At 44.8% G+C, this 12,026-nt stretch overlaps 1 protein-coding gene across 1 annotated transcript in view; it reads left to right on the top strand.

The window, feature by feature from the left end:
• The window catches only part of LOC137380848 (broad substrate specificity ATP-binding cassette transporter ABCG2-like), a 181,788-nt gene extending 170,233 nt beyond the window's left edge, over positions 1–11,555 (top strand). The window contains exons 14-17 of the mRNA XM_068053260.1: positions 1,721–1,875; positions 8,690–8,779; positions 10,089–10,207; positions 11,378–11,555. Coding sequence (XP_067909361.1) covers positions 1,721–1,875; positions 8,690–8,779; positions 10,089–10,207; positions 11,378–11,555 — 542 coding nt within the window. The remainder of the gene's footprint in view (positions 1–1,720; positions 1,876–8,689; positions 8,780–10,088; positions 10,208–11,377) is intronic.
• The last annotated feature ends 471 nt before the right edge of the window (positions 11,556–12,026 follow it).

The raw sequence follows: 12,026 nt of genomic DNA, 5'->3' as shown, positions 1-12,026 counted from the left end.
CTACTGTGGTTGATGTCTCATCTCAGAAGGGAGATGTAGCATTGTGGGGTGCGTGGCAGAGATGTCAGGTCTGGGAATGTTATGTGCCCATGCATTATGATGTTGGACGATGTTGGCAGAGGAACCCTCATTCTGCATGCTCATGGGCGGCACAGTGGCGCAGTGGTTAGCACCACAGCCTCATAGCTCCAGCGACCCGGGTTCAGTTCTGGGTACTGCCTGTGCGGAGTTTGCAAGTTCTCCCTGTGACCGTGTGGGTTTCCACCTGGTGCTCCGGTTTCCTCCCACAGCCAAAGACAGCAGGTTGATAGGTAAATTGGCCATTGTAAATTGCCCCTAGTGTAGGGAGGTGGTAGGAGAAAGGCGTGGATGTGGTAGGGAATATGGGGTTAATGTAGGATTTGTATAAATGGGTGGTTGTTGGTCGGCACAGACTCGGTGAGCCGAAGGGCCTGTTTCAGTGCTATATCTCTAAATAAATAAATGGCTGGCAATGGAATCCCAGTTAAGGGTCATAGTGGGGAAATAGTTCTCCAAGAAAGCTGGAAGATAAGTTTAGGGGTCATTACTTGCAAGGGCTCAGGGCCATCAGGTGAAGTGCTGCTGAATCAGCATGGCCCTTGCTGCCATGCCAGCATCTAGTTCACTCTGAGGTCTTGGACCATTGTGCTCTGATTCGCAATGACCTGAGGCCTTACAACCCCCACAGGAGTCCCTTACCTGCAGCTGTCAAAGTCACTGTCACCCTGAGTTTCTATGCAATCTCTATGTTGCTCCAGGGATCATCTGTGGACTTAGGTGGCATCTCGCAATCGGCAGCACATCATGCTATCAGGCAGCTCATGGATACCATATTCTGGAGGGCAGGGAGCCGCATCCACTTTGACACTTTGAGCTCAACAGGCAATTAATTGAAGGCATGTGGGCTTGCCATTCCCTCCCTCCCAGTGTTCCTTTAAAAATGGCTTCACATTCCAGAGGCAGCAGGACCCAGTACTGACCTCTAAGAACATGATCTTCAAATCGCCTGTGTACCCACTCCCGCCCCCAGTAGGGTTTAAAAATCCAGCCCCATGTTTCTGCTATCAGGCAGCTGACAACACACATCACCCCCACCTACACCTAACCCTTCCCCCCCCCCACCCCCCTCACCCTTGCCCCCACATTGAGGTTCATATTATGTTCCAGCGCTAGTGACGCCATTGGGCCATTATTATTATGATGGTGGGGTATGCGATTGGTTGGAGGTAGGATTTTAGTCCCTCACCTGATCCTTTCTTGCTTGCTGTGGGTGGAGTTTAAAATCGAGGCCATAGTCTCTGTTCTTGTGGCATTATTGCTTTGGAACCCTTTAGGCTTACCTCAGAAGTCCATGCAAAATGATATCAAAACCATCAAGTTTTGTTTTAGAATCTCCTGTAATAAGCATCAAGCTATTAGTGTCTCCTGCAGTGAATAATTCTAGGGAATAATCAGAAACCATGTAATAATTAAGATGCTTTATTCACTAATTTCAGATTTAATGCCCTCATTTTTATCCCTTTTACAGGTTGATGATGTCATACACTACGGACCTTGGTCCTTCCCTTTGGTTTTTCAAAGAGTGAAATTTATGCAAATATACAAAACAAAACAAAAACAAGAAAAATGAGAAAAACATACAATATTAGTTGTGTACCCAACTAAAGAATAATATTGATTTTTTTTCCTCTTTCTACAGGTTATCAGAGGATTCTTGCCAATTTCTGCTTCTTCATGCTTACTCTATTACTGACATCATATGCAGCTACATCCCTGGCCATGGCTGTTGGTGCTGGATTGGATACAATGACTACTGCAAGTGTGATAATCAATGGTGCTTTTGTTTTTACATGTGTAAGTACTGAAGTTTTATGATCTGAAGGTAATATTCATTGGTACGGAATTTTCTTTATATATGTTGTCCTCCTCAGCATTGTGGCTAAGTCACTATCTACACTAGACCTCACTACCATGAATAACCCTCTACCTGCCATCCTTGTTATTACCAGAGATAGCTCCCCACCTGTTCAAATTCATATTGTCCTTAAGAAATAGGAACAGGATAAGGCCATTCAGCCTGTCAACCTGCTCCATGGCTGATCTTCTACGTCAACACCATTTTCCTGCACTATCCCCATATCCCTTGCTGTTTTTATTATGTAGAAATCTATCAATCTCCATCTTAAACATACTCAACAACTGAGCCTCCACAGCCCGCTGGGACAGAGAATTCCAAAGATTCACTACCCTCTGAGTGAAGAAATTCCTCCTCATCTCAGTCCTCAATCCCTTATTCTGAGACTGTGTCCCCTGGTTCTAGACTCCACAGCCAGGGAAACATCCTTCCTGCATCTACCCTGCTGAGCCCTATAAGAATTTTGTATGTTTGAATGCGATCACGTCTCATTCTTCTAAACACCAGAGATAAAGGCCCAGTCTATTTAATTTTTCCTCATAGAACAATCCCTCCATCCCAGGAATTAGTTTGGTGAACCTTCGTAGCACTCCCTCTATGGCAAGTATATCTTTCCTTAGGTAAGGAGCCCAAAATTGCACACAATACTCCAGGTGTGGTCACACCAAGGCTCTATATAATTGCAGTAAGACATTTTTACTCCTAAACTCAAATCCTCTCATAATAAAGGCCAACATACCATTCAGGTGAGTGCAGAAGCCCATAAGCCTGTGCCATATTGTCATCAAAGACATTAGCTGACAATTAATAATACCAATACTCCCTTCTTATGCTTTGGATGCCTCTTGGCTCAGCAGTCCTTCACTAATTACACTATTCCCAATACAAATGGCATGGTTGCTGAAATTCCCACTTGTTCCGTTCTTCCTGGTTTTATCACAAACTCTCCATCAGTTGTTGGCTTTGTAACCCACTCTATTGCATTTGAAATATCTTAGTCTGTATTTTCCACTGGGACACTTATGGGATGTGACCATTGCTGGAAAGACCATCCCTAATTACCCTTGAGCTGATAGTGGTGATCTGCCTTCTTGAACTGCTGCAGTCTGTGTGGTGTAGATACACCCACAGTGCTGTTAGGTCTGGAGTTCCAGGATTTTGACCCAGCGACGAATGAGGAACATTGATATGTTTCCATTTCAGGATTTGTGTGGCATTCAAGTAGTGGTGTACTCATGCACCTGCTGTCCTTGTTCTTCTAGGTGGTGCAGTTTGTTTAGAAGGTGTTATTGAAGAAGTCTTGGCAAGCTGCTGCAGTGCACCTTGTAGATAATGCGCTGGTGGTAGAGGTAGTGAATGTTTAAGGTAGTGGATGGGATGCCAATCAAGCGGGATGTTTTTTCCTGGATGGTGTCAAACATTTTGAGTGTTGTTGTGCCTGTACTCAACCAGACAAATGGAGAGTCTTCCATCACACTCCTGACTTCTGCCTTGTAGATGGTGAAAAGGCTTTGGGAAATCAGGAGGTGAGTTACTTGCCACAGAATAGTCAACCTTTGACCTGCTCTTGTAGCCACAGTATTAATGTGGCTCGTCTGGTTAAACTTCTGGTCAATGGTAACCCACAGGATGTTGATGGTGGTGGATTCAGCAATGGTAATGCCATTGAATGTCAAGGGGAGTCGTTAGACTTTCTCTTGTTGGAAATGGTCATTGTCTGGCACTTGTGTGGTGTGAATGTTACTTGCCACTTATCAGCCCAAGCTGAATGTTGGCACGGGCTTGCTGCATGCAGGCATGGACTGCTTCAGTATCTGAGGAGTTGCAAATGGAACTGGTTATTGTACAATTAACAGCGAACAGCCCCACTTCTGAAATAAAAACAAAGTGCTGGAAATACTCAGCAGGTCTGGCAGCATCTGTGGAGAGAGAAGCAGCATTAACATTTCAGGTCTGTGACCTTTCATCAGGATTGGCAAAGGTTAGAAATGTAATAGGTTTTAAGCAAGTGAAGGGGAATGGGTGGAAAGAGAAGAAAAGGGAAGGTGTGTGATAGGACAGAAGGCCGGAGAGATTAACTGATTGGGGGAGGTGGTGGCGTACTGGTATTGTCACTGGACGAGTAACCCAGAGACCAAGTTATTGCTCTGGGGACATGGGTTCAAATCCCACCACAGCAGAAGGTGGAATTTGAATTCAATTAATAAATCTGAAATTTAAAGCTAGTCTAATGATGGCCATGAAACCAATGTCGATTGTTGTAAAAACCCATCTGGTTCACTAATGTCCTTTAGGAAAGGAAATCTGCTGTCCTTACCTGGTCTGGCCTACATGTGACTCCAGATCCACAGCAATGTGGTTGACTCTTACATGCCCTCGAAATGGCCTAGCAAGCCACTCCGTTCAAGGGCAATTAGGGATGGGCAATAAATGTTGGCATGGCCTGCGATGCCCACATCCCATGAATGAATTTAAAAAAAATGTAATAGGGCAAAGGCAAAGGGAGTGTGCTAATGGTGTGGTGAAAGATAAAGCATTAGTGCAGAGACAGTGTTAATGGCAGAATAATGAACATCTCTGTCAAAGCACAAACATGAAAAACTGAGTTTAAGGCAGGCACATGGTAAAAAAAATGACAAAATAAAATAATAATAAAAAAGGACCAGTCATGCTGTGAAATTATTGAACTCAATGTTCAGTCCGGTAGGCTGTAGCGTGCCTAATCTGAAAATCAGGTGCTGTTCCTTGAGCTTGCGTTGATGTTCACTGGAAGACTGCAGCAGGCCAAGGACAGAAATGTAGGCATGAGAGCAGAGGATGTGTTGAAATGGCAAACAACTGGAAGCTCAGGGTCATGCTTTCGGACTGAGCAAAAGTGTTCCGCAAAGCGGTCACCCAATCCATGTTTCTTCTCCCCAATGTAGAAGAGACTGCATTGTGAGCAGCAAATATAGTATACTCAATTGAAAGAAGTACAAGTAAATTGTTGCTTCACCTGAAAGGAGTGTTTGGGGTCTTGGATGGTGAGGAGAGAGGAGGTTAAAGGGCAGGTATTACACCTCCTGCGATTGCATGGGAAGGTGCTGCGGGAAGAGGTGTTGGGGTGATGGAGGAGTGGACCAGAGTGTCGCAGAGGGAATGATCCCTTTGGAATACTGACAGGGGAGGGGTGGGGAAGATGTGTTTGGTGGTGGCATCATGCTGGAGGTGGCGGAAATGGCGGAAGATGATCCTTTGGATGTGGAGGCTGGTGGGGTGGAAAGAGAGGACCCTGTTGCTGTTCTGGGAGGGAGGGGAAGGGGTGAGGGCAGAAGTGCAGGAAATGGGTCTTTTTAAAATTAATTTGTGGTATGTGGGCATCGCTAGCTAGGCCAGCATTTATTGCCCATCCCTAATTGCCCTTGAACTGAATGGCTTGCTAGGCCATTTCAGAGGAAATTTTAAGAGTTTAGAGTTTAGAGATACAGCACTGAAACAGGCCCTTCGGCCCACCGTGTCTGTGCCGACCATCAACCACCCATTTATACTAATCCTACACTAATCCCATATTCCTACCACAACCCCACCTATCCCTATATTTCCCTACCACCTACCTATACTAGGGGCAATTTCTAATGGCCAATTTACCTATCAACCTGCAAGTCTTTTGGCGTGTGGGAGGAAACCGGAGCACCCGGAGGAAACCCACGCAGACACAGGGAGAACTTGCAAACTCCACACAGGCAGTACCCGGAATTGAACCCGGGTCGCTGGAGCTGTGAGGCTGCGGTGCTAACCACTGCGCCACTGTGCCGCCCTAAAAGTTAACCACATTGCTGTGGGTCTGGAATCACATGGAGGCCGGACCAGGTAAGGACAGCAGATTTCCTTCCCTAAAGGGAAGGAAACTAGTGAACCAGTTGGGTTTTTATGACAATCGGCAATGGTTTCATAGTCACCATTATACTAGCTATTTAAATTCCCAGATTAATTGAATTCAAATTTCACCATCTGCTGTGGTGGGATTTGAATCTATGTCGCCAGAGCAGTAGCCTGGAGCTGTGGGATACCCATCCAGTGATACTACACCGCCACCGCCTCCTCCATCAGACACGGTTGAGGGCCCTGTCAACTACAGTAGGGGGGGGAATCCTCAGTTGAGGAAAAGTAAGACATATCAGAAGCGCTGTTGTGGAAGGTTGCATCATCAGAACAGATGCGTCGGAGATGGAAAAATTGGGAGAATGGAATAGAGTCTTTACAGGAAGCAGGGTGTGAGGAAGTGTATTCAAGGTAGCTGTGTGAGTCGGTGGGCTTATAATCAATATTAGTGGACAGTCTATCCCCAGAAATGAAGACGGAGAAGTCTAGGAAGGGAAGTGTCGGAGATAGACTGTGTAAAGGTGAGAGATGGTGGAAATTGGAAGCAAAGTTGATGAAGGCCCCACTTCTGACTTTATAATGAAGGGAAGGTCATTGCTGAAGCAGGTCAAGCTGATTGGGCCTCGGACGCTGCCCTGAGGAACTCTTGCAGCAATGTCCTGGGGATGAGATGGTTGCCTCCAACAACTACAACCATCTTCTTGAGCTAGGTATGACTCCAGCCAGTGGAGTGTTTTCCCCTAATTTCCATTGATTTCAGTTTTACTTAGGCTTCTAATGCCACATTCGGTCAACAACTTGTATTTATGTAGCCCCTTTAACACACTAAAATGTCCCAAGGCACTTCACAGAGGCATTTTAAAACAAAATATGACACCATAAGGAAAATATTAGGGCAGATGACCAAAAGCTTGGTTGAAGAGATAGTTTTAAGGAATGTCTTAATGGTGGAAAGCAAGTTAGAGAGGCGGAGAGATTTAGGGAACGAATGCCAGAGCTTAGGGCCTAAGCACATGAAGGCACAGCTCCCAATACGGAATGCTCAAAAGGTCGGAATTAGAGAAGCGCAGATATCATGGAGGATTATAGTGCTGGAGGAGATTACAGAAATAGAGAGGGGCCCGGTCATGGAGGGATTTGAAAATAAGGATGAGAATTTTAAAATCGAGACGTTGCTTAATGGGTCCCAGTATAGGTTAGTGTAGCAAACTAGCTGAGTATGAGAGAAAAGGAAATAGAAAGATATACTGAAAGGCTGAGATGAAGCAGATAAATGGATGGAGACTTGTGTGGAGTTTCAACACCAGCACAGACTAAATGGACCAAATGGCCTGTTTCTGTGCTTTATATTCTATAAAATTGTCTGTAATACCTGAAATGCTATCTTGCCAGTTCTCTCCACAGATGCTGCCTGGCGTGCTGAGTGTTTGCAGTATTTTCTATTTTGTTTCAAATTTCCAGCATCTGCAGTATTTTGCTTTTTGGGCATTTTATTCATTTGCTGTTTATGTGAACTTGCTGTGCGCAAGTTGATTGCTATATTTACCTACAGGGCACAATAAGGGAAAATTGATTGCAAATGGGAAATATCCATATTATAGTGCACTGTGCATTATTAGATATAACTGGCAATTGTTTCCTTGAGAGATGCCCTGGAGACGTCAGTTTACTTCTTTTGGCATTGTGTAACAGTGCAATGGTTGGCTCAGGTAGCTCTGACTGCAAGGCCACCCTCTGTGGCTTTGGATCATACCATATGTTGACCTCCTTTCTCAGTGCCAAGAATCTGGGTCCTCTTTTTCAGGTTGCAGATAATGACACCTGAACTGGAGAGTTTAAAGTTTTGACCTCAGTACCTTGAAGAAGCACTCGCCTGATATTTTAGTGAGCCACACTGTTACAGTTACTAAATGGTTGGCTTGGCCCTTTCTGCTGGTGCAACATCACAGAATCTATCCTCCCCAACCATGCCTGCAGGATGGTCTTCCTACAGAGAATGCTAATGGCACTGGGGTCTGCTGTGTTTATTTAAGTTTACCAAGGAAAATTGACTGGCCCTTAGTAATAAAACATGGATGAACCGAAGTGCTGTTTTGCTGCTGTTTCAATGATAAGTTAACTGTGGAGGAACATCTGATACAATGGCCTGAATATTAACAGGATTGACTTCGGTAGGTGGTGGCGGGAGTGGAGGGCAGGAAAATCAGTTTTAACTCCACAGCATGGTCTTTCCTCCTTGACAAGCTCCCCCTGCCCAGAAGTCAGATTGATTGACAGGCTTAGCTTCCAGTCGGGCAGAATGAACACTGGAGCAGGCCGCAGGAGGAGATAGGTCTGATCCCCAATCCTGGGGAGGTGGTGGTGGGGGGGACGGCGCACGTGGTGAGGCAGGGATCAGATCCCTGACCCCGAGTTGGAGGTACGGGGAAGCACTCCTGCTCCTCCTGAGCCACAAAGGCACTTAGCTTCTCCCCAAAGCTGTCCTCACCTCCCTTCAGCTTCTGGGTTTCCCAAGGCCTAGTAAACTACAAATCAAGTTAAATCAGAGACTGCTAGTCTCATTAAGATATTTAAATTGCCAACCCACCTCCTGGGAGCAGGTTGGCTGGCTGTCCCTTGTCCCGCATCCGATAACTCCAGAAGTGAGCGGGTTGGAAGGACGTTGGGGTCGGGTTTAAGATTTAAAATTTTTTTTACCATCTGTCCTGAGCCCAACACACCCATCTTCCAGGGTTAGCATTCACACCCAATGATTTTTGTTAGTAAATGGAAATTTCGAGACAGTTAGAATGTTCAGAGTCCAAAAGTTTGCATACTCAGTTTTGCCTTATAAGGAGACAGTAACACTGGGCATTTCCCAGTTCTAATTATATAAATACTTTTTATTGGCAGATCTTTTCTGGCCTTCTTGTGAACTTGCCAAGTATTTCGGACTGGCTGAACTGGCTCCAGTACTTCAGTATCCCTAAGTACTGCTTTGCAGTAAGTTATTGCTTATCTTCATGTTACATTAATTGGACCAGAACAGTTTATGTTTTGTTTCCACAATATCAAATAAAACATCAAATCCCACAGGCCTGCATCTTTGAATTTGCATTGTGGTAGTGAGAAAACAATTCATGGGAAAGTGGGGAATAAGAAAGATGTGGCTGGAATTTGTACATCTATTACACATGCAGATGAACATGGAGGCATAATTTAGTGTTGAATTTCATTTAAACAGCTACTTGGGATGGAACAATGGCCTTATTTTATAGCCCAATCTCTGACTCATGCTCCTGTCTGTCAAGGATCCATACTGGAATGTCAGCCTCATAAAATGATCTTTTACAAATACTACTTTTCACCAAACATCATTTCACTGCAACACTTTAATTTTACCAATTAAAGGAAAAAGAATGTATCCTGCATGTTTTAATACGCAACAAATAAAGCAACAATAACAATATGCATTTATATAACAACATTAATGTAATAATATGTCCCAAGGCGCTTCACAGGAGCATAACCAGACATAAATTGGCATTGAGCCAAAGAAGGAGACATTAAGACTGGTGACTCGGTCAAAAGAAGATAGACAGGCAGAGAGGTTTATGGGGGTAATTCTAGAGCTTGAAGCCTAGATGGCTGAAGGCACAGCCACCAATGGTGGGTGAAGGAAGTGAAGAATGCAAAATTCTCAGAGGGTTGTAGGGATGGAGGAGGCTACAGAAGAAGGGCTGCACCATGAAGGGATTTGGACACACAGATGAGAAGTTTAAAATTGAGGCATTGGTGAACCAAGAGCCAGTGTAGGTCAGCGAGCACAGGGATGATGAGTGCATGGGATTTTGTGAGTTAGGATATGGGTACCAGAGTTCTGGATGAACTTACGTTTATGAATGGTGGAAGATGGGAGGTTAGTTGAGAGAATATTGGAAGTAGATGGTCTTTGTGATGGAGGGGATATGGAATTAGAAGTTCAACTCAGGGTCAAATAGGACACTGAGGTTGTGAACCATCTGGTTTAGCCTGAGACAGTAGCCAGGAAAGGGGTGAAATTGGTGGATAGGGGAAAGAACTTGTGGCGAGGACTGGACAATGGCTTTTCTCTTCCCAATGTCTAATTGTAGGAAATTGTGGTTCATCCAGGGATGGATGTCAGACAAGCAGTGCAGTCCGTCAAAGCAAAGCCAGTGTGGGGGTCGAGAGAGACAGTGGTGAGGTAGATCTGGACATCATCAGCGTACAGGTGGAACAAGATGTGTTTTTTGATGATATGTTTAAGCAACTCTTAAATATGTTTTTTAAGGCACTGCAGGTGAATGAATTCAGAAATCTATACTTCTGTAATGACGAACAAAGGAATGACACAACATTCTCACAGGCAGTAGCTAATTGCTCTGGGAGCATGTCACCAAGTAAAGGAATGTAAGTTTCAATTGGTTATACATCTAAAAGAGAAAGTTTAAATTTGTTATCTCTGCTAGAAACAGCTGATTATCTTCAACAGGTGTTGCTTAAATTTTCTCTGAGCTGTTGGTATTCACATCCTTGTTATGATCCTTTGAAAATCCATATAGATGGGAATTGTTAAAGCAAATTGAAAAATATATGCAATGTTTCCCATTCTTTCCTAACCAACAGTATTTATTTATGGTAACTCTTCAGACACTGTTTAATCCAAACCTTTTAAAAGATATATCTATTACATCTATAAATATTAAAAATATCCAGTGCACACATCCTGTCAACATTTTCTGTTACAAATATTTATATCCACATATATTATGGAGACAGTCTATATAAATTTGTCACATTGTAATAACTCCCTCCTGAAATTTGTGAAGCTGCTGCAGAACCACTGGTCCGAGGGTAGTTGCAGTGTGACAAATTCACATAGATAATTTACATTATAAGTGGTGGTGTAGGAATTTATAATGGAAATATAAAAATCAGGACAGAACATATGATTTTAAAATAGGGACTGAGATTCAACTGTGTGTCCTGGTCCAACTATCCCCCACTGTCTGAGGCCACTTCACTTGAAAATTACACTAATTGGCCAGTCGTAACCTGTGTGCTTGATGGAAATGGGTGGCAGGTGGGTAAAGTTGCATTCTTGACATTAGTCATATTAACTGTGCAGTTGTCAATGGTGGGAAAGCTCCAAGGAGGCGTTGCTGCCATGATGCAGAGGGACTGGAATTTGAATCGGTGAACAGCTAATTAGAATGCATTCGCATTGAATTGAAGCCAATTTTATTGGGGGGGTTTCAAATGTAGTCAGTGGCGCACGGGGATCACATATCTTCAGATCCCCGGCCATTTAAAGGTGGCACCACTGAGTCGAGGCATCAATGTCACCATGGAATGCAGCCACGATGAACAGTGCATAGGGAAAGAGGGGTAAGTGGATGCCATTATTGGCCTGTGGTGCTGGGCTGTCTGCAAGGGCGAGCACAGTCCCAGGTACTGGGCTCTCTGCAAGGGCGGGCACAGTCCCAGGGGCTGGGCTCTCTGCAAGGGTGGGCACAGTCTCAGGTACTGGTCTCTCTACAAAGGTGGGCGCTGAAGGCTATTTGTGTGTTTTCAAAACAGAAGCAGCAACGGGAAGGTCACAAGGCAAGGTTGTCTCTCCAAGGATAGTGCTTGCGTGGGGCAGAGATCAGCTGACATGGGTCTCATACATCCAGTCTTTATAGACACCTGTGCTGGTCAGCAGCAACTCAAAGGGAGGGAAGGCCAGGATCTGGTTGGACATGCCAGTGAAGTTTGAATAGGGGAGTGCCAACAGCCGGCAACACCAAGAAGGGCTTATCTGTGCCAGAGAGTGTACTGGACTCACCTCAACTACCCGCAAATGTCCAAGCAGCGATGTCAGTGAAGACTACGGCTCTCCAGAGAGACCATCACTGACTTATGCACCATGCTCCAGGGTGAGCTGTAACCCATGGGCTTCATTGGACACCTATTGCCCGTGGCCCTGAAGATCACCGTGGCACTCAACGTTTCCACGTCTGGGTTTCTCCAGGAATTCACCCGCAACATGTGCAAGGTCTGCAAGCAGCAGCTCATCACTGCATCAAGAAGGTGACCAATGCCATGCTCAAGAAGGCCGACAACGATGTGTGATACAGAACCGACCCTGACAGGTGAGCCATCGGCTTTGGTGTCATTACTAGATTCCCCCAGGTGCAAGGTGTCATCAAGGCTCCCACCGAGTAGCCAGAGGCCTTCACCAATAGTA

Source organism: Heterodontus francisci, chromosome 20 (genome assembly GCF_036365525.1).
Source record: "Heterodontus francisci isolate sHetFra1 chromosome 20, sHetFra1.hap1, whole genome shotgun sequence".
Classification (NCBI taxonomy): Eukaryota; Metazoa; Chordata; class Chondrichthyes; order Heterodontiformes; family Heterodontidae; genus Heterodontus; species Heterodontus francisci.
This window is presented reverse-complemented; position numbering and strand designations above follow the sequence as displayed.